General features: G+C 27.3%; 1 protein-coding gene across 19 annotated transcripts in view; it reads left to right on the top strand.

The window, feature by feature from the left end:
* LOC107442127 (neuron navigator 2) overlaps positions 1–22,175 on the top strand; it is a 524,062-nt gene extending 501,887 nt beyond the window's left edge. For 9 of the 19 annotated variants that reach the window (XM_043039751.2, XM_043039749.2, XM_043039754.2 and 6 more), the window contains 18 exons: positions 2,976–3,059; positions 3,656–3,821; positions 4,956–5,092; positions 6,427–6,614; positions 7,678–7,840; positions 9,228–9,387; positions 9,921–10,030; positions 10,127–10,216; positions 10,320–10,413; positions 10,758–10,832; positions 11,826–11,997; positions 13,073–13,183; positions 14,866–14,970; positions 16,030–16,101; positions 16,811–17,007; positions 17,790–17,908; positions 19,353–19,553; positions 20,445–22,175. In XM_043039751.2, coding sequence (XP_042895685.1) covers positions 2,976–3,059; positions 3,656–3,821; positions 4,956–5,092; positions 6,427–6,614; positions 7,678–7,840; positions 9,228–9,387; positions 9,921–10,030; positions 10,127–10,216; positions 10,320–10,413; positions 10,758–10,832; positions 11,826–11,997; positions 13,073–13,183; positions 14,866–14,970; positions 16,030–16,101; positions 16,811–17,007; positions 17,790–17,908; positions 19,353–19,553; positions 20,445–20,588 — 2,388 coding nt within the window. In that variant the 3' untranslated portion in view covers positions 20,589–22,175. The remainder of the gene's footprint in view (positions 1–2,975; positions 3,060–3,655; positions 3,822–4,955; positions 5,093–6,426; positions 6,615–7,677; positions 7,841–9,227; positions 9,388–9,920; positions 10,031–10,126; positions 10,217–10,319; positions 10,414–10,757; positions 10,833–11,825; positions 11,998–13,072; positions 13,184–14,865; positions 14,971–16,029; positions 16,102–16,810; positions 17,008–17,789; positions 17,909–19,352; positions 19,554–20,444) is intronic. The other 10 variants (XM_071180175.1, XM_043039752.2, XM_071180183.1 and 7 more) reach the window with 3 other exon arrangements.
* Positions 22,176–22,390: the final 215 nt, after the last annotated feature.

Here is a 22,390-nt window from a genome sequence, read left to right as displayed (position 1 = left end):
GTTTTTTTGGGATTATTGCTTTGAGGACAAATTGAAGATATTGTGGCTTATTTAACGAATTTGGAGTTGAGTGCCAGTGTCGAGTATCCAGATGACCTGGTTTCGAGGGGGAAGTTAAGTTGCGGATTGTCTGGAGTCAAGGTTGGCATTGTCTGGTTACGGGACAGGAAAAAATTTGCCTTTGCTTCAAATTGTTGTTTATTATTGAATTTATTGGGAAATAAATATTGCAGTTGCGATATTATTTGAACTATAATGTTCGTTTCTTTTTGGTATTTTCTTTTCGTACGAAAGCGAAGTAGTAGTAAACGTCTTGAACACAACTACCTGTAACGTAGTTATGAGGATGATTTGATGTTATAATTAAGCTAAATCTAAATAAAAGAAACTCAGGTAAACTTACTTATAAAATCAAAGATATAGACAAATCCAATAAATGATAGGGTATGTTTTGTGCTATGTAGACTAAAGCAAAAAACAACGTGAATAAAGTGCAAATGGAAGTACATAAATAAACAAACTGTAGTTTCAGTTCTATAAACAAGAACCTTCCACGATGTTAAAATAATGAGGAAAAATCTTGTTTATAGAACTGAAACTGTAGTATGTACTATCATTCGTGCTTTATTTACGTTGTTTTTTGCTTTAGTATGCAGCCTAATCTTCGAAAAATAAATATTCAATTTCTTTAACAATATATTGATCCGCGGTGACAAAATGGTTGAAAGCAGCCATTTGTCATTATGAAGTGTTCCTATCATTGGTGGCAGCTTGATGCCCATTAAGTTACAGATCAATGGGTGCTAATTTTCCGGATAATAAAGGCAGCCGGTGCGCAATGCTGAAAACAATACCTAATATGGGGCTGGTTGTTTTTAAATCACGGAGCCTTAATACCCATGACTCTATTAGCCCACAACGAACTGTCACGGAAATGCTGTAATTGTAAACTATATGAGCCCTTTAATCTTTCTCAGATCCACTAACAATTTTATTTAATTTTTTTTAATTACTTATAACCCACTATAAAGTATTCGCTACTGTTCCTTTAGAAATTTCTAGTAGCGTTTAGGTTTAAAAATAATATTTTCAAAGTACTATACCTTTTTCTTTAATTTGTTTGACTTATTCGTTTTCGAAATTTAAATATTTTCACATTTTATTGTTTAGTATCTTCGTATTCCTATTTATGTAGTATATTTTGAAACACGTTGTTTCGTTCAATATTATGCATTACTCTTAAAGAAGTGTGATTCGAAACAATGAATATTCTGGTAGAAGCAAAACAATTTTTTTTTATTTTTTTCAAAAACAATGGAAACATTTATATGTATACGAGTCCTAAAAACCCTCTTATATCAATCTTCCCTTATTCGTGATTACGAAACTTCGTGTTTTTGCTCACATATTTTAGGGAGAATGTGTTCCTTCTATTTTAATAAATCACTGAGGAACTAAATAAAAAGAACTACGCCAAGTACTTATATATTATTACTTCTCATCTTTAGATTAATATCACGTATACTTTCCTATGCACTGTCAGAATTTTCATTCGAAAAGTACGGTTAAATGACAGGTAGCAGTCTCTCCATACAATTAACTATGAAATTTATGCTTTTTAAACTGTTTGCAACAAGCATGTCAAAAAAAAAAAAAAAAAAAAAAAAAAAAAAAAAAAAAAAAAAAATTTTTGNGTAAAACTATACCGTTGCTTGACTTTATACAACTAGCATGGTTTCAAAACCACAAAAAAGAAATTTAACTGCATATTGGAGCTAGGCTTTTCGTTAAGTATTGGGCATTGGAATTAAGTTGTGGTTGACTTGTGTTTTATCAAACGAACTTGGAATGTGTTTTAATTAAAGTTGTTTCACTTATCGTAAGACATGGGAAATACTAGACTTTTTTGTATCAAGCAGCCTTATGGTGCCGTCGCTTATGCGGGAATGAGAGTATCGTTTTCTAATAGTCCAGGGTCACAAATTCCGGAATGCAGACACTGAAAACTCTTCTTGTGTTGAAGGGAATGGGTAAAGTATTGTGGTGTCAACTCTGGGATCTCGAACCCCTGTTCTGACGGTCATCAGATTCACAGACTAACTCTCTCGGCTACCCATCTATAATATGTATTCGGCTATAATATGTACTTATGGTTATTTTGCTGTTTTGTTTGAATATGGTAAAATGACAATTAAATAAATTTGTTATTTTACCCTTTTTTCCGGGAAATTTCTTACATTGTGAGATTATAATCAAATACACATTCAAAGTTTCATTCATCAAAAGAAAAAAGAAGAAGAAAAAAAGTATTTATTCAGTATTTCCTTCAAAATATGAATCAATAGTTTTTGTTCATAGTTACTTGAATTTTGTTGAAAAGCGTGGCTAATGATATTTGTGAATTTGGATGCTTAATGGTTCATTTTCGAATTTTTTTTAAATTTCATATTCTTTGTCATAGAATTGGTGAAATTCAATTTTACCGGAACATGTTACGGAACAAAAAACTAATATACCGTAATATTTACTGTAACAATCATCGTAAAATGACTGAATCATTCTAATTAAATAAATATTACTGTAAAAATTACGGTAAAATATTTTACGGTAAAAATGGATTTCACGGACGCTAAGTTCCGGTACTTAATATCGTAATTTGATCCAGAATTATTTACAGTGTAGTACCCCGACGAAATTTGTAGTGTAAAGGACGCTAGGACAAACAAAATCTCGAATAAAAATTTAGATCAACAAAATTTGAGTGTACAAAATCTCGAGAGTTACAATAATAATATGCATATATAATTATTCGAATAAATAAATCATAAGCAGTTAGCATCTGCAATATAAAACTGTTGCACCATGACATTAAGAAACCATAATTTTGAAATATTACTTTACTATATGAGCTCTTATCTTCTTTCTCAATTGTAAGATCATTTGAATGGAAATGATATTTTTATTATTTTTTCCAGGCACATATGGTAGCTGCCTTTGAACAGTCTCTATCTAATATGACGAACAGGCTACAACATCTAACAGCAAGTGCAGAACAGAAGGTATTTAAAAGTTTTTTTTTTTTATCAAAATAAGTACAAGTTCGATACAACGAGTACGAAAAATTGAGAGTAGCCCGCTATTCCGACAAGTTTATATATATTGTATGTTTGTATAAGTTGAAAAATATTAGCCTTCCGTTATAATAAAAAAATTGGGAAAATAGATTTTCCTGCTGCTTAAATGAGCAAAATTATACAGCAAAGATTTTTTTTATTTATGTCTGGTATAAATACAGAAAAGTGAAAATCATTTGACCTTTTTTTTTCTTCTTTCAATCATAATCCTTTATGTTTGTAATGCAAACATATGTGGGCAACCACCAACCAAGTTATCAGATTCAATGACGTCATAAAGCACAGTACAGTGTTACACTCCAGTCTTTTTTATTGCCATTTTAACATTAAATATGTGTAGTTGCTTATAGTGGCAAACTCGCTATTGCATTGATTCTATTTACTTTAAATAGTCTAAAATAAGAGTTTAATTTCTGGAAGCAATCGGTTCACACAATATTGATGACCATCGATATTAAATTCTATTTCATACAATTAACAATTGACTGATGAATCATCACATGAATCATCTCTTTTTTTAGGATTCCGAATTGACTGAGCTGAGGAAGACGATTGAAGCACTGAAGCAGCAGAGCGCAGAAGCTGGATTAACGAAGATGGCCCTACAGTCGATGCAGGCTGTGCAGAAAAGTACGGGTGCTACTAACTTAGTTCGAAGGCATACTTTTAACACTACTAAGGATACGGGTGAGACATGCAAAACTAACCATGGAATGTGCTGTGTTGCATGACTCTCCATCTTTGCATGTCTTTTATTCATTCATTACCACACTAACATTTTGCATACGTTTGCACGCAGTGGAACTCTTTTCCTGTCTTTGTTGTGAATGAGCTTTCTCTGGAAGAAGAAGCAACTCGCTTAAGTATATGTTTTAGAATTTAATCAGAAAATGAATCTGAAAACGTGAGGAAATATTTGATTTTTTCAAAACTCTGGTCAAATTATTTATCTAAATCAATCTCCCACGCTATAAGTATAACAATAAAAAGACGTGTTTTTGTTTTGTTTTATCGATTTTAATTAGTTATCGTTTGTATTTGAGCCAAATTTAAGGATGAATTTTAATGTCGTCTGAAAATCATTATTCAAGATTTTAAAAAATACTTAGTTACGTTTAGAATTTCTCTGAGACATCTCTTATGTTCAATTACTGCGAAGGATGAAATAAAAATCTATAGTTATAGTTATTAAAATTTTATATTAGAAAAAGAGGAATAAAAAAATTCCATCTGCTAGATTATTGTTTTTAAATTTCTTTACTTGTTTTTAACTTAGCTAAATTTTAATCGGTAATTATTCGATTTTTTTTGGCGTTTTTGTCTGAAATATTAAAAGGAACCTTTGGAATCTTTCATAAATTCAGTCAGTGAATAATTGTTTTATTTTAATATTTTAACTTCTATTATTTTTCTCAGATGACTCGCTTTCAGCGCGTTCTGATCCTTAATAGCTTTATTATTAAAAGTTTTACAATATATAAAATTTTTACAACCGAAAATAATGATTTAAATAACTGAATAAGTAATCACTATTTCATACCAAAAAAAAAAAGTAAAGATAAAGATAATTATCCGAAAATACATTGTTTTTACGAACCTAAACATTAATGAAAGTTAAATTTACATTAAGCTCTGCATGTTCTTAAATTTTTCTTTGAATGAATACAAATTAACTTGCAATTTAATCATGATGAAAGTTAATATGATTTGAACATGCAATGTTACAAGTTCAACTAAACATTACTTGATTTAATACGCAATTTTAATTGATGATTTACCTCTTAAAATGACTGAGAAATAATCTTTAAAAATTGATTTTAGTGTCGCTTCAAGAGCAAAGGATATCTCGACAGTTTTCTACAGATTCTATGTCAAGTGTTAATTCATGTTCTAGTGCCTGTAGTGGTAACAGTGGTAAATCTGGTGATCATGACAAAAAGAAAAAGAAGAAGGGCTGGGTAAGTAATTATATGAAAAAACTGTAAACTTCAATGAGTTACTTTATTTAAATAAATAATTTAAATACTTATACTTTTTCAACTTATTAATATCAGCCAGTTAAGCGTACGGTTTTCCATATAAGTCAAACTCTACACTAGTTTTTAAATATGTCAAAAAATATTAATTTGTCAGCTTTCCCATTTTATTTTAGTAAATTTGTGAAAATGCTTTTTTTTTCTTTGTCATATCTTCGTTTTTATTAACTCGCTTTAGTACCAGTGGGAGTGGAATCTTGCAGTGTCAATTTGGACCACTTTCCGACTCGCTAGAGGGATTAAATCTCTACTAGTGCTTTGTCCCTAATACAGTAGAAGTTGCATTGATTTTCCGACCTCTTTCTGACTAGCTAAAGTGATCAAATTCTCTATGCCAAGTTACGATTGCTTTCTTAATGTTTTAAGAAAAACTTATCTCATCAAACAACTTATATCGCTAATACATTTTTGACCTCTTTTGGACGCAACAAACTATAGCAGGTACAAAACTGAAATAATAAAATGAAATTTTTAAAAAATACGTTTTTCAAGAGGGCTAATGAGAAAGAAGTATATTCTTATTTACAAGTCATAAACGTTTTGTATAAAGCGAAATTCCTAGAACTTATTGCTTTCATAACTTCTATCTCCACCGAAATTTTCCCTCACGTCATTCTAAAGTATTTCCCCCTACACTGTAAAAAATTCAAAATCAAATTATGGTATAAAGTACTGACACTTTGGTTGCAATATCCGTAAAATGGATTTTGCCATAATTTTTACAGTAATATTTATTTAATGAGAGTGATGCGGTGATTTTACGGTAATTATTACCTTAAAAAATACCGTATATCAGATTATTTGTTCCGTAGCATAATCTGGTAAAAATGGATTATTACGGTAAAAAACACCGACGCCCTGAGTGCCGATACTTATTACCATAAATTGAACCAGAATTTTTTACAGCGTATGTGTTTCTTTTTAAGTGTGACAAAAATTAAATTATTTTATTATTTTAAACCCTGTTAAAAGCGTAATTTTTTTTAAAAAATTTTATTATTTATTTTTTTCCCTATATATCAACGTCTCTAATTTTTTTTTACGTTTTTTAGAATAGAACAATGAAATTACAATCATGACTTCTTTAGTGAATTTCTAGTTGTGTTTTTGCGACATTTAACATTAACTTAGAAAATATTATTAAATATTCTCGACTTGGATATTAATTGAAGTCAAACATCAGTTACTAAGGTGTATTAAAATGTTTTTTCTTAGATATGTTCTGATCATGACAATATTTTTTTTTTCATTCCAAGCAGCTGAGGAGCTCGTTCAGTAAAGCCTTTTCTAGAAGCAAAAAGAACAAAAACGGATCCGTGTCGGATGTGGAAGATATACGACATTTGCAATCAGATTCATCGACTCCAAACTCTCCTTTATTAGGTGCTGGTCATACTACTAATGGAGGTTCACCCACTCTCAAGCAATCTCACTCATCTTCTTGGTAAATATTTTCATTGTTACTTTTATAAATTAAATACCTCATGCCAAAACTAAATGAAATATTATTTAAGGAGGAAAAAAATCGAAATACTGTAACTATTTCAATAATGAGAACAAAGAATAAACCTTTAATAGTTAGTTCTGATTATACACTATCTTAGTACGCAAAATATTTATATCTATAATTTATAACCGGCATTGAACAACTGACCCAATTCTGAGTTTACGACAATCAAGGTTCAACTCTGTATCCTTGTAATTTTGAACCTAATTCAAAAGACAAAAAGAGTCCTGAATCTGAATCAAACATTGGGTCAAACTACCCTATAGAGAACTTTTCGATGGGACTAGCCCGCATTTGCGTTACATGGAGAAGAAAACCACGAAATCCTCCCTCGGTTACCCTGATAGCAAGGGAACTCTAACGCATGATCCGTCCACCACTGAGGATATTTTAGTCTAGGGGGTGTTTCTAATGACTGCCCTCAATATTTATTTTTATAATTGTTACGAAAAAAGAAAATGTATACACAATCAGGATTGTAAATCGTTATTCAAGCGCATAAGAAACAAAGCAATATCAAATCACTAGCAACTAAGGTGGGGAGAAAAACGACAAAACAGTTTTAATTGCCTGAGGAATCTTGAAGGTTTTTCCAATGATTTCCTTTCAACTTCTTTACAGCATTCAGTTGAGATTGAATGCCTTTATTCCCGTCCTCTGTAGTGATTTGTTAGATTGAATAGCGTTTTTTTTTAATTCATTAATTTATTTTGTATATTCCTTGCTTAATTATAAATTTGCAAACGGAATGTGTTTTTTATTTATTTATGACAAAGACTCTAAAATTATACATTAAAAACATCCTAAATACAAGAATTATAACATATTAAATGCGTAGACTTATTATAGTTTGCATCCTTAACTAATCCTCATCCATTCACGAAGTAAAAATTCTGGTAATAAAGAGTTTTTTAAAACTTTTCCAAGTAAACACTTAATAGACACATATAATGTATATGAAATGAAGATGTTGATAAACATAGAGTTATTACTGTTACAGCCTTTATGAGAAAGAGGATGAGGATAAAGATTCACCAGAGGATGTGAAAGACTTGAAGAAACAGTTGCGAGAGAAAGATATGATGCTGACAGACATACGCTTAGATGCTCTGAGTTCAGCCCATCAGTTAGAGAACTTAAAAGAAACTGTAAATAAAATGAGAGTAAGTATTTCCCATTGGAATAAAATACTTATCATGTAAAAGAAACTTTACTTGTAAGAAATATTTCTTAATTTTTTTAGAAACATTATCTGTTCAAATTAAAATAATTCATAAATAAATAAGAGTTTTTATTTCTGTTTCAGTTCATATGTTTCTCAATGGAATTTTACTTTTATTAGCCTTTTCCATTTCTTATTTTTCTTTAAATAAAATGTAGAAAGTGCATTTAAGCTTGCAATTTACCCTTTGACACAGAATTTTTATTAAACTTTTCTTCACACTTTTTTCATTATTTGTACTAATTTAGGTCAAAATACGTCAGCATTTTAATAATTTATTGTTATGAAGTACAGCATGTCTTTTTCTGTGTTAAAGGTAAAATCTTCCAAACACAAGATCACTTTCAAGCAATAATTTTTCAAAGTTGCAGTTATTTAGATCTAAGATAAACAGTTATTCATCATTGAAATGCATTAATTTACGTAATCTATTATTGATAAATGTTTGAATATAAATGGCAAAAAAATTTCTACTTTTTTTTTTTTTNTTTTTTTTTTTTTTTTTTTTTTTTTTTTTTTTGGATTTTATATTTTAGTTCAAATATAGTTTCAATAGTTGTAAAAATTTCCTAAGTAACTATTAGATTGTTTTGTTTTTTTTAATAATTAAAAGTTTTTTGTTAGCAAAATATATTTTTGCTTGTAATTAGAGAGCCAGGAAAAAAGTGTAAAAGAGACACCAGTGTCCCATCTGCATCAAAGGGTTTTAAAATAAAACAATTTTTATGATTTGCAAAGTTAATGCTTGTTTTTATCACGAGTTGCTTAACTGCTACTTATAGAATTAATTAGATTGCCAAACATAATTTATTGACATTAAAATGTTTGATTACTTTCCAACCAGCTGAAGTACTCAAATTTCTGGAGCTCTGCCTCATATGACAATACAAGTCTCAATCGTTTCTTGACCACTAATATCAGAATTTATCAGATATAGAATTAATTGTCAATCACATTCCTACATAAACTAATAGTTACAAAACTCAAGTAACAAAATAAGAAGATTTTAAAAATTAAGTTTTTCAAATGAACTCAAAAAAAGGGGATGATATTTTTATACGCATCTACAGTAAGAAATGAGGAGGTGTATTAGTTTCACCATAAACTTTGCTCAGAGCTTAAATTTTTCCCCATGTTTTCAAAAGTAGTGCACGACACTTTTTCTGATTTAGGTGAGACAAAAATTAAGTTATTCTCTCTTTATTTAGTGCTCTTACAATAAGTTGTTTTTTTTAAAAAACTAAGTATTGTATTTATTATTTTTCTGTAACTGATTTTAAAAATTATAAGAGATGTCAGAATTGTATTTATGAATTTGTCAATTTCAGAGTGAAATGTCTAGTTTGAAACAAGATAATGATAGACTTCAAAGGCTTGTTTCTACAAAATCTCTTACCTCTTCACATAGTTCCTTACCACTTAGAAACAGCTTAGAAAGCTTAGAAAAACGGCTAAGCGCCTCTGAAAATTCAGGACCACCTAGTATTGGTAAGTTGTAATTTATATAAATTATAATCATGATCAATAATATTAATCTTATAAATGATTTTAATAAATGTACATTTATAAATAACTCTTGTTTAAATCGAAAAAATACACTAGATAACTTTTTTAAAGTAAAAATTTAACTAATTGTAATTTTGAATTAAGATTAATTATTTTACGTAATTGAAAAAAGTAATTGTTAATTTAGAAAATAGAATCTATGTTAAATATGGAATATATGTTAAATAATGCATAACATGTTTTTTTATGGTGGCTAATACGTGGCCAGTTCTTTGTCAGTTCCTTGGAAACTAGTTATTTTACCATAATTATTTAAAGTTATAGTGTAAATACATAAAATTCACAAATGCAAATATTTTTACATTTTCTGCTAAATCATATATATAAGTGAGCGGATAAAATTGAACAATTTAATAATTCAATTAATTTAAAATATTACTATTTAAAAATAATTATTTAATTTCTAAAATTGGTATATTTGTAGTTTAAAATTTTTTTCTTTTTCATAATTGTAGCTGATATGTATTTGAATGAGCCTAGAAATGATCAAGATGGAAAACTCATAAATGTTTCCGTTTACCTTGGTTGCCATGGGGATAATTCTATATTCCAAAAACAATCTATGGTAATTATATAAAAAATTGACGACATTACATGAAAAATTACTTCCTTTTTCTCTAAAGTTTTTATTCATTTAATATTTATGTTTGTGTTTTTACAGACGTTTTCTGAAATATTAATTGGAAGCATCTCTGTAAGCTCCAAAACTAAATGGGATTTGTTAGACAACCTAGTAAAGAGATCATTTAAGGTTTGTATGATTGTTGTTAGTTTAAATTATATTTACAAAAGTATCATTACTAAATGTCAGTAGCTTTCTTGTTCATTTACTAATGTATAATTTATTTTTTCAGGAATATGTTCTTAGAGTAGATCCAGTCTCCAATTTAGGTCTTAGTGCAGAAAGTCTTGTTAACTACCAAGTAGGAGAAATTATACGATCCAAAGGTACTTAAATATTTTTCTCTCATATTTTTAATTTATAAGAAATAATTCCACAAATTACATACATATTTTTCTCTTATGTCTTTAAATTAGAAGTGTTAATTCCGCAAAATACTTTTATTGTTTTCTCTTATGTCTTTAAATTTTAAGTATTTATTCCACAAAATGCTTACATATTTTTCGCTTATGTTTTTCATTTATAAGTATCAATTCTACTAATTATTACTTACATGTTTTTCTCTATATGTTTTTAATTTATAAGTATTAATTCCAAAAAATACTTATTTCTAAAGTATCATATTACCTCGTCATAAATACCTATTAACATTTTGATTTTGTAATTTCAGAAGCTGATGCACCTGAGCTTTTGCCTTGTGGCTACATAGTAGGTGATAGCATGCACGTAAAACTAGTTCTGAAAGGTATGTCTTTAATTATTTTTTACTGTAATTCAAAACATTGTATAATTTATTAATTTTCGACTGTAATTTCAAATAAAATTGAACAAAGGATACATTAAGACTGTTCTTTAAATGCTCTGTCACCATCTGAAATATCTTTTATTTCCAGAATAATATACAATTTTTAACGATTATACAATTACACTTTGATTATCCTTTATTCATACATATTTGCCTAGTGCCCAAAGTGACCTCTATACTAATTGTAAAAATAATGCAATTAATAAAAAAAAACACAGTTTTGTGAAACTAAAAAGCATATGTGATCTAGTTTCGTATCGTTTGAAAAGTTTCTCTGATACTGCATTGTTTGAGCTCCTTAGAAATATTATTATTTGGTCTTAATTTATAAAATAAAGGTTTATTTAATTTGATACAACAAATAAAATGAAATACAAAATAATAATTTTTGGCAAGAGTTTCTTTTTTTTAAATGCTTCAAAATTGGGATTTTTATAGAGAAGTCATGTTTTAAAATCAAATTTTAAGATTATTTTTAAGGCAAAATCTTATTAAAATTACAAAATATTACTTGCTCTATTGTTTTTTCATCTGTATATAATTTAATAAATGTTACTACTGTTGTATATTAATTTAATTTTTTTCTCCTAAAAACCTTAATCTTATTTCATAGAAAATCTATATGCCTAAAATTATTTATTTTTCTGCTTACAAATACCATTAAAACACAGAGTTGAGATTTAAAAATAAATTTTCAATTATGGTGTATAATGTACTATTTCATTATGCATGTTTTTATAAATGTATATTTATATAATATAGCGTGACATTTGGCAAAGAGAAGAAAGATCAAAACTATTGGGGGGAATTAAGCTATCATTTTTGACTACCTCTTAGCTGAAAGAGCTTTGAAGAACACTCTTAGCATATATGCCTGTGAATTTGTATTTTCTCACTTTCAGTAACATTCATATAATTAATTTTCTCCTACAGGTACACGACAACATTCTGTTGATGCCTTTGCATTTGAGACCTTAATACCAAAATCTATAGTACAAAGATATATCTCACTGTTAACTGAGCATCGGAGAATCATCCTATGTGGACCTAGTGGAACAGGAAAAACATATGTGGCTCAAAAGTTAGCTGAATACCTTGTTCTCAAGTAAGTTCCTTATTTATTTGATACAAAGTGTTCTGTAATTACCACCCTTTTATATACATTGTATTCTGTAAAGATTGCCAATGTGTATTTATGCATTTTTTTTAATCAAAAATGAAGACAAAATACAACAGAAAGTGAATGTACAAAACCTGTTTTATGATTGCATAAAGAAGCAGATAAGAGTCAAAAGATGATTATTAAAAACACCTCTAAGCTTCGTCTATCCATCAAACTGGTTTTGATGTTCTTCATTAATTGCTTATCAGATTGTAACAGTGTTTTTTTTTATCAATTACTAAATTTGAACCCCAAATGTGTTTCCTTCTTTTGTCTTCATTTTAAAAAGGATTAAAAAACATACAGTAACAGTGACCTTTGCGGAACTCTTTGTAAATTTTAAAATCCTTGACGATCATTATTTCCAGTTCAAACTACTGATTTAAGCATTTTGTTAATTGAATTAATTTTTTAACTGAATGTGTATTTAATATTTACAAAGAAAAAGTTATGACTGTAGTTTTTGATGCAAGTACACAATCAAAATGACATCAATTGAAAATAATAAATAAATCTGGAAAATAAATTTTATAACTTATAATTTTTGAAAAATGTCAACTTTCATCTAACTAATCTTTACACTAAACATGAAAATTAGTTTAAACCAGTGAATTAAGCATTTTTTTAATGGGCCTCTATATTCATATGCTATTTTAACTGATCTAGACAATTTGTAACTAATAAAATATAAATATTTATAATATATTTTGTAACATTTATTATTTTCTAATGATTTTTTTTATTTTTTGATGAAATATCTTAAAAATGCTCTAAGAAATACACGCTTTGTAAATATTCCATCCAATTTCTACATGGAATATTCTCAAATCCTGCAACATTATTTATTCTATAAACTTCTTAAATTGATGTAGATAATGAATAATATAGCTTTAAAGGAATGTTTCCTTCCAGTAAATCTGAAAAATATAAATTTTAAATTATTTTTAGATTTATATTACATTATATTTTTTGTATTCATATTACATGTGTATTACATTAAGGAACTTTCTAATTCCAGGAATGGAAAGGAACTAAGTCCAGGCTCCATTGCAACGTTCAGTGTTGACCACAAATCAGCGAAAGAACTGAGACAGTATTTGTCAAATGTTGCTGAGCAATGTGAAACAAGGTACAAATGTGTTAAGATTTTTAATTTTTCTTATTTTCTTGCTATTCTATTTTCTTTGAACCAAATTCTGAAATTCAAAGAAAAACACATACATTTAATTTATATCATTAATATGCTTCTACAATTTAACAAGAAAGGTTAGTTTATTGCATCATTGTTGCTGCATCCAACTGTATTTTTTTAAGTTAGATGTAAAATTATAGTTTATTTTGTTTAAATTTTAAATCTCATATCCATCAACAAACTAGAATTTAAATAAATTTAGAGCATATTTTGTCCATGATTATTAATGAAACCTAAATCCATAAGTCATAAAATGGGTTTAAAATCTGTTATTTCTTTTATTACTTCTTACCATTTATAAGATAAACTATAAATTTTATTTCTCATCTTCATATAAACAAACTACTATTTAAATAACTTAAGAGCATATTTTTCCATGACTTTTAATGAAACCTATATTCGTAATTCATAAAATGGGTTTAAATTTATTATTTCTTTTATTATTTGTTACCATTTATAAGATAAACTATAAATTTTATATCCCATCTCCATAAACAAACTACAATTTAAATAAATTTATAACATATTTTTACCATGACTATTAATGAAACCTATATTCGTAATTCAGTTTAAAATCTTTTATATATTTTATTATTTCTTACCATTTATAAGATACAAACTATAAAAGTTTCTCAGGCCAAATTATATTCTGCTAAGTAAAGAAAAACTCATTTCTAACATCCAGAACTGTTGTCACAGATAGAATTTTAAAATAAATAAGATTTAAAGAATAAGAAATAACTCTTTATTGCGTTAAAATTTTTGTATTAAATTTTAATACAAAAAAACTGCAAACTTTCCCAATGTCTATTTTTCCTGCCTAATTTTCTCTTGAATGTCAAAAATCCCTGTAATTCAGTTTTTCTTCATACATATGTTTCTTGGTAATAAATTTGCTTTAAAATAAATAGGATTTAAAAAATAAGAAATAACACTTTATTGAGTTAAAATATTTGTATTAAATCTTAAAATAAGAAATCTGCAAACTTTCCCATTAGCCATTTTTATCCTGGCTATTTTCCTTCTTGGTTGCCAAAAATCCCTGTAATTCAGTTTCTCTGCATACATATGTTTCTTGCCAGTAAGACATATTTACAGAAGCTTCTTATGAATTGATTTTTTTTCCTCCCCCTAAAATTTAATGTTTGTAAGTTAGTTTCTTTGCATATTTATTTTTGATGAAGAAAAAACATAATTATTAGAAAAACTTTAAACAAATAATAACTTGCAATAGTTATAAATTAAGTTTAGTAGTATCATTTGCTGAATGTTTGCTTTTGAAAGTGTAGTTTAGAAAATTCATTTTAATTTCTTGTTCCTTTTTAAAATAAATCAAGTCAATCTTAAATAAAATAAAAAATTATCTTAAAATTTTTTTGAAGCAAACTCATTTCAGTTTTTAATTTTGAAGACAATTTCTCTGTTTCTAACAGAATTATTTTGCTTTAAGAGTTCTCTACAGTGATAGTTTTAAAAATTTTGAATCAGTACATATTATTATGTTTAGCAAAGTCGTTTTTTTTTTAAAATAATAATTATAATAATAAATGCTTTCTTGGTTGTAATATAAGCTGTAGAACTTTCAGAATTGTTATTAATTTTTTTTTTTCCTTTTTCAGTAATGTGTCAGATTTACCAACTGTGATAATATTAGACAACTTACATCATGTAGGTTCTCTAGGTGAAGTTTTCAATGGTTTCCTCAGTGCCAAATACCAAAAGTGGTAAGATTACTTGATCATTATTATTTAAAAGTAAAGACCCAGACCCAGTAAAAAAAATTTAGTTAAATTTAATCAGTTTTTTGAACTATCTATATTATATAAAACGCTAATATGTACGTATGTATCAATAAAACCGATGATATTTCTTTTCTCGCACTGGCAACAGTTTTCATTTTTAATTGATAGGCTTCCGCGCGCAAGAGCACGTAGTGAGCATCATATGGCTAATCTATATTATGTAAATCGCTAATACGTTTTGATTGATAGGCTTCGGCGCGCAAGAGCACGTAGTGAGCATATGTCTAATCAGGTGAATTCTTACCGAATTATCAAAACAATTCTCACAAAATTATCTTCATTGAAGCCGATGCTTTACATCCGGCGTTCAGTACTATTTCATATTGTTTTACAACACATGGTTTTAGCCCTCTGGTGGGAACGACTTTAAAACAAAACTTACAACAGTTACTTTTCTCAACAACTGAAATTTAGAATAGTGTGATTAAGAAAAATATGTGAACTGTTTGCAATTTCAAATTAATATTGAAATGCACAGGTTTGGAATTTTCTACAGTGAAAGGCTTTCGAAACTTCAGTGTTCAAAAAAGTATACAAAAGCTAGACGTTAAGAACGTATCCAATGAGCGAGCAAAGCGAGCATCGGATTGCGAAGCAATCCGAAATGAACTGCCAAAGCAGTTCCGAGGGTTGGCGAGCGCCAGCGAGCAGGGGGCGAAGCCTCCTAGTTTACATTTAATTCTTATACAATGAAAAAAAAATCTTTAAAAGCTCTGATAAAAAAAAGTTGTGCGCTAACATCTCTTGTAATTTTATATTCATTTTTAAAAAACTCTTCACATTAAGAATCTACTTTACTACTACATATATATATAAAATAAAAAGACTATACTATTTCAATGTATAAAATATAATTGTAACACTAAATATTATTTACAGTTCTCTTTCTATTTTGCCAAATAGAAAAAAATACCTAGAGTGAGATTATTTTCATTAAAAAATAGAAGCCCTTCTTATAATTTCAATTTCTCCTTATTACAGCCCATATATCATTGGCACAATGAACCAAGCTACCTGCTCAACTACTAACCTTCAACTTCATCATAACTTCAGGTAAATACATTCAAAAGTAAAGTCTGTGGCATTGTAAGATATTGATTTGTAATTATAAAAGTTTTTTTTTTCTAATCCAAGTGTTTAATGATTGCTAACAGTAATACATCAAAACAATTCTACAATGTTATGTGAGTAATTTTTTAGCAAGAATTAATCAGATTTTTTTTCTCCAAATATTTTGTACAACTACCAACATTTATTTGTCCTGAGATATATGTATAAACTTCTATTACTGAAGTTGAAAAATGAAACAGACACAAACAATATTTGGTATATTATATTATATTGAGTTAACATTCTTTCATTTATTCTAGTCATTTGTTGTAACACAGATAAACTTAAAATGCGTAAACTTTGCTGTTGATTTTGTTTTCTAGTGTAGTATTTAATTAATATAAAATTAAAATTATCATTTTCGCATGCTGCAAGGTAATAACATAAATATCAAACAAAATGCTATAAAATTTCCAGCACTTTAAATATCATGATAAAAAATTATTTGTCTTAAACTATTTTTATTGCAATTTTATTGTTTGAGTTTGTTTAATAATGTGTAAATAAATATTTGAATTTTTTAAAAATTTATGATTATCACATTCAATTTTGGATACATAATTTTATAATATTAAATATTCATATATATATATATTTTGAAAATAAATTTATAAATATATTTTTAAAAATACTAAGTCAAACTAATTTTTAGATGGGTGTTATGTGCTAACCATATGGAGCCTGTGAAAGGGTTTTTAGGCAGATACTTAAAAAGAAAGTTGATTGAAGAAGAGGTTAAAACTGGCATACGAAATGCAGAAATCGCCAAAGTAATTGACTGGATGCCAAAAGTATGGCATCATTTGAACAAATATCTTGAAACTCACAGTTCTTCTGATGTCACAATAGGTAAGATTTTTAAAACAGTTTTCTAATATGAAAAGATTTATGTAAAAATAAATATACTTTTTAAATTGTCTTTAAATTAATGATTATGTGACAAGATTTTTTTCAACTAAAATATCTAGGCATGGTTATGACAGGAAAGAGAGACAAAATAATTTTTTTTTCAGAGGTCTCTCAAGAAATAAATTTGACATGTCTTCTCCTGCAATATACATGTTTTGTGAAATCATTGTAATTCTTTTCATTTTTGAACTAACGACATAAATAATAAATTATCGTGTCGTTTTTATTTATGCAAAATCGAATCTCGCATTAATCTCATTTCGTAACTTATCACATTCATCCACATGCACCAAAAACGAATTTAAGCTGAAAAATAACTCAATGGTGTTAATGACAGAATTTCATAACAAATATTTTAGTATATCTGCATAGGTATCAGTCAGAATAAGAAACTGTCTATTCAACTACTTCCCTTTACATATTCGAAAATGCAAGGTTACATAATGCACATTTGCATAGTAATTATGTGTGTAGAGCATTTACATAATAATTATGCATGTATGTGCACGCGATGAAAATTTTCTAAAAGGTTAAAAAAATCCAGTTAATTGATATTTTACTTAAACAGTAGAACTTAAACGAAAATGTGGAACATTCTGCTAGTGAATCAATGAAACAGTGTGTGATCTCTGGTCACTTTAAGTATAATAACTTGATGCTAAAAGCTATTTTTTTTTAATTTTATTTTTTAATTAATGATAAATTTTAATTGTAAATTTCAGGTCCTAGGTTATTCTTGTCATGTCCCGTTGATCTCTCAGGATCTCAAGTGTGGTTTACTGATTTATGGAATTACAGTGTAATTCCATATGTACTAGAAGCTGTAAGAGAAGGCTTACAGGTAAATTAAATTCATTTTTAATATTGATTAAATTTGACTGTCTCTTTTTACAATTTTTAATGCGGGATATCTAACTTAACTGAACATGCAGCTTAACAGATTATAGTAGGATTAATATAACATGCAAATAATTAGTTTTTAATATTGATTCAATTTTAAATTTTTTTTTCAATTTTTAAAGCAGGATATATATTAATTTAACACACAGCTCAACAGATTACAGTAGAATCAATATAAAACGCAAATAATTAATTTTTAATATTGATTCCATTTTGACTGTTTCTTTTTTTAATTTTTAAAACAGGAAATATATTAATTTAACTGAACACATAGCTTAATAAATTACAGTAGAATTAATACAATATGCAAATAATTAATTTTTAATATTGGTTTAATTTTGACTGTTTCTTTTTTTAATTTTTAAAACAGGATATATGCTAATTTAGCAGAACACTCAGCTTAATAGATATACTTTGTATATAAATAACTTTTAAATTATCAAACAAAATTTTATTAGACTATTACATAAAAAAACAGGAATGGCTCAGTTGTTAAAGGTACTAAGCTGTGTTTGTGAAGGAAAAGCAGCCTGTGCGAAATGCAGACCACATTACCACAATCATGCTGTTGGTCTTGAAATTGCAAAGCCTTAACCTCCATGAACCCCAGACCTCATTGATTCTGGCTCACATAAAAGTGGTACTACCGGAACTGGTTTTTCACCCCTTAGTATGGCATGAAGTTCACAATATGGACATCATTCTGCACTGACCTTCTTTACTTCTCAGCTAGTTGACATGATGAATCTGAAGATGAATTTACTTCAGGGATAGAACCCTAATCCATCACAATGATGACTCAGTGACTTGATTACTGTGCTATGCTAAACTTTATTACATTTATAATTTTAAAAAAAATAAAAATAATCCAAATTTTAATAGAAAAATACGTTTTATTTTTTGTAAAACTATTGTGTGGCAACTCAATAAAGCTTCCTAACTCACCCTAGTCCTGGGGTGCACACCCTTTTTCATTGTGATTGAAGCATTTAATTATGAACACAAAGGTCCCGGGTTTGATCCGTGATGACGGCCAACGATTTTTTCTCCCTCGATTCTCCACATAGTTTAAACACGAGATAATATAATCGACTATTTGTAGATCAAAATTTAGCTTTAAAGCAAACCCTTTTAAGATGTGTTTGATTAAAACTGAAGTTAAGAGTCTAATGATTACTTTTATTTTATACATTTTTTGTGTTTATTTAATATCACATCAGAATATGACTGTCATATATATTGAAAATACTTTGTGTGTATTGATTGTGTATTACTATATTTAAAATTTTAATTTAATAAAGAAAAAAAAGAGAAATAAGATATTTTAATGAAAAAAACATCAAATCACTTAAATTTTAAAAAATATATAATTTATTCTATTTTAGTTGTACGGAAGAAGGGCACCTTGGGAAGATCCAGCTGAATGGGTGTACGAAACATATCCTTGGCCAATGCATGGCACCACAAGTGAGCCCCAACTCCTTAGATTAAGACCTGAAGATGTTGGTTATGAAGGTCATCCAGGTCCAAGCGTTGGATCCAAAGGTCATCATACTAACAATCCAAACAATGAAGCTGATCCATTGGTAATATATTTCAATAGTTTTCTTACACCATGATAATGTAGAATAGTATATGTTAACATACTAGTTAGATTCATGAAGTATTTCGTTTTTACTATAAATTTAATATCTAGATCAAAAAAAATATGATAAATTATATAGTTGTTAAACATAACAATATAAAACATAAAATGTTATTAAACAAAAAGTAAAAATATATGTATTCTTAATTTTAATCTTTAAAATACTTAAATACAATGAAATATAATATTTAAGAAATAATAGGCAACCAAGATAATTTTCTGAGATGACAGAAAGGTATTTTTAAAACTTTAATGTATCCTTGGGCTGCACTACTACGCTGGTACAGATTAATCAATTTCAATACATATATTCAAGTTCAATATGATCAAATTAAATGATTTTTCAAATTCGATATGATTGGTAAATCAGATGCATAATTTTCTCTATGCGTAATTTTATTGAATTTTTTTTAATGGAGACATAATTGAGAATTGATAGCAACTTTAAAATTACCAATTTTCCCTTTTTGCTACAAAAACTAATGCAATTTTACAAAAAAAAGTGCATGAAAGTAGTTTTGACAATCATTCATTAAGATTTATGTTAGAATAAATAAATTAGCCTTCACAAAACACAAGGGTTATTCAAATATTAAAATTTCAAATACACTCTTCCCTTATCAGTTAATTCTGTAACCTTTTTTTTTTTTTTAAAGAAAAAAAAATCTATCATTCTTGCTATTTGAAAAACGAATTTTTCTATTAAAGCAATGTTACCATTGCTAAGATGCCCCCATAGAAAATAATGCAATATTTGAACAATACCTTAATTTTTACTCATAAAATTAATTAATTATTCCAACTAATGAAATTTGAATATTATTTTTTGCAGTTAAATATGCTGATGCGACTTCAAGAAGCTGCTAGTTATTCAAGTCCTCACAGTAATGACAGTGACTCAACAAGTATGGATAGTCATGGAAGTAGTTTACATTCAGATGAACTTTTAACCTCAGGACTGGAATCTACACTGTAATGTGTTTGAAATACAATTGTAAAAAATCAAGACATTAAGTCATATGATTTGACTTAATAACTTTGTTTTCTATCATATTGATGGGCGTTTTTATCTCGCTGAAAATACTATTAATAAGGCAAAATATATTTTCATTTAACAAAAAAATCATCAATTTTCTAAACACGATAAAAAATTTTACTTTAAAAAAATCAGGTAAAAAATTTTCTAATGTTACTTTTTTTTTCCATTTACATTTGAATGGTTGCCTTAATTGTTGTATTAAAGCAATCCATTGTTTAAATTAATTATTTTTATTAATTTTGTGTTCTAAAAAGTTTTTGTTGAACATATTTAAAAATAACAATTTCCTTTCTTATTGACGATTAATGTTACTTAATATTTGCTATAATGACTAACAGAATTAAATATACTTTTAAAATACTTCCATGGTAATGGATTTTAAACATCTATGAGATTGCATATACATTGTACCAGCTTAGATTTGTAATAAAATACTACTTTTAAAAAGTAATAAAACCTTTCAAAATGTAAAAAAAAACATCCTACTAAACATTTTAACCTTGATAAGACTGAATTTTGAATACAAAAAAATATGACAGTTTCGAAACATCTGAAAGATGCTTTTCACGTGCAAATAAGAAGGCTGAATGTCACGAGAAACCCACCTTTATATTCTGGTGCTATAATTTTAGTTAAAAGAATTCTTTTCATATTTGATATGTAAATTTTTCTATGTGAAAACTCACTGTGCTTTTTTTTTCAAAACCAATGCTTGTGCAAGATAATTAGTTTTATCTTTTTGACATTAAGCATTTTGAGTTTTAATACTTAAAGGAGAAAAGCTTGTGATCTTTTGCATTTTATAAAACTTTTTTGATACTTAATTTATACTTTTTATAAAAGAGCACACTGTATTTTATAAGTATCCAGTTTTTTTAATGCAAATTTGTGTCAAAAAAAAGATTGTAAACTATAAAATAAAATGTGATGTAACCTAGCTAAGTAATACCTGATTATGAAGCCTGCAGTGAGTTGCCTTATTTATTTGGAAATAATTTAAATTTTATTTTTTTTTTTCAAATCTTTAAACAAACTGTAATTGCTTTATGGAGTATAAATTTTCTTAATATAATTTTAAATCTTTGTAAGAGACAGTGCTGGTTACTGTCTAAATTAACTAGAAAATTTATTGAAATTATATTATTTATTTCATAATAATTGTAATTATTTGAATTATATTACAATTTTTAATGAAAGTTTTTGCTGATTTTTTTTATAAGACTGAAATTACAGTTATTTATGCTCATGAATTATATTTCTTACACAAGAACTGTATTTATTTTGTAATTATAGATAGACAGACTGATGTTTTTGTTCATATTAAGACCAAAGAGTGTTTTCATAATGTAATATTATATTTGCATTTTTATAATTGTTTTATCTCGACTCAACTTAGATCTCTTCATAGACTTTCTATGTAATTGTTCATTGTCAAAATGAAAAGAAAAATATTAGTTTGACTGTGTTATGTTTTATTTGTTGTATAAAAAGATCTGTAAATAAAAAATAATTTTTGAAATTTAATTTTTGCTTGTCCCTTTCAATTGTAGACATATCAATTACTACACAAGAAATACATATGTACATAGACTAGAAAATTAATGAAAGTTATTTCACACAACAAAATTCAGCTTAATTTGCTATTTTAAAAGAAATTATTTGAATAGTTCCGTGATATAATTTGAAGAGATAAATTTTTATTAAAAATATATAATTTTAACTGTTATAGTTCTAAATAT

Source organism: Parasteatoda tepidariorum, chromosome 4, assembly GCF_043381705.1.
Source record: "Parasteatoda tepidariorum isolate YZ-2023 chromosome 4, CAS_Ptep_4.0, whole genome shotgun sequence".
NCBI lineage: Eukaryota > Metazoa > Arthropoda > Arachnida > Araneae > Theridiidae > Parasteatoda > Parasteatoda tepidariorum.
This window is presented reverse-complemented; position numbering and strand designations above follow the sequence as displayed.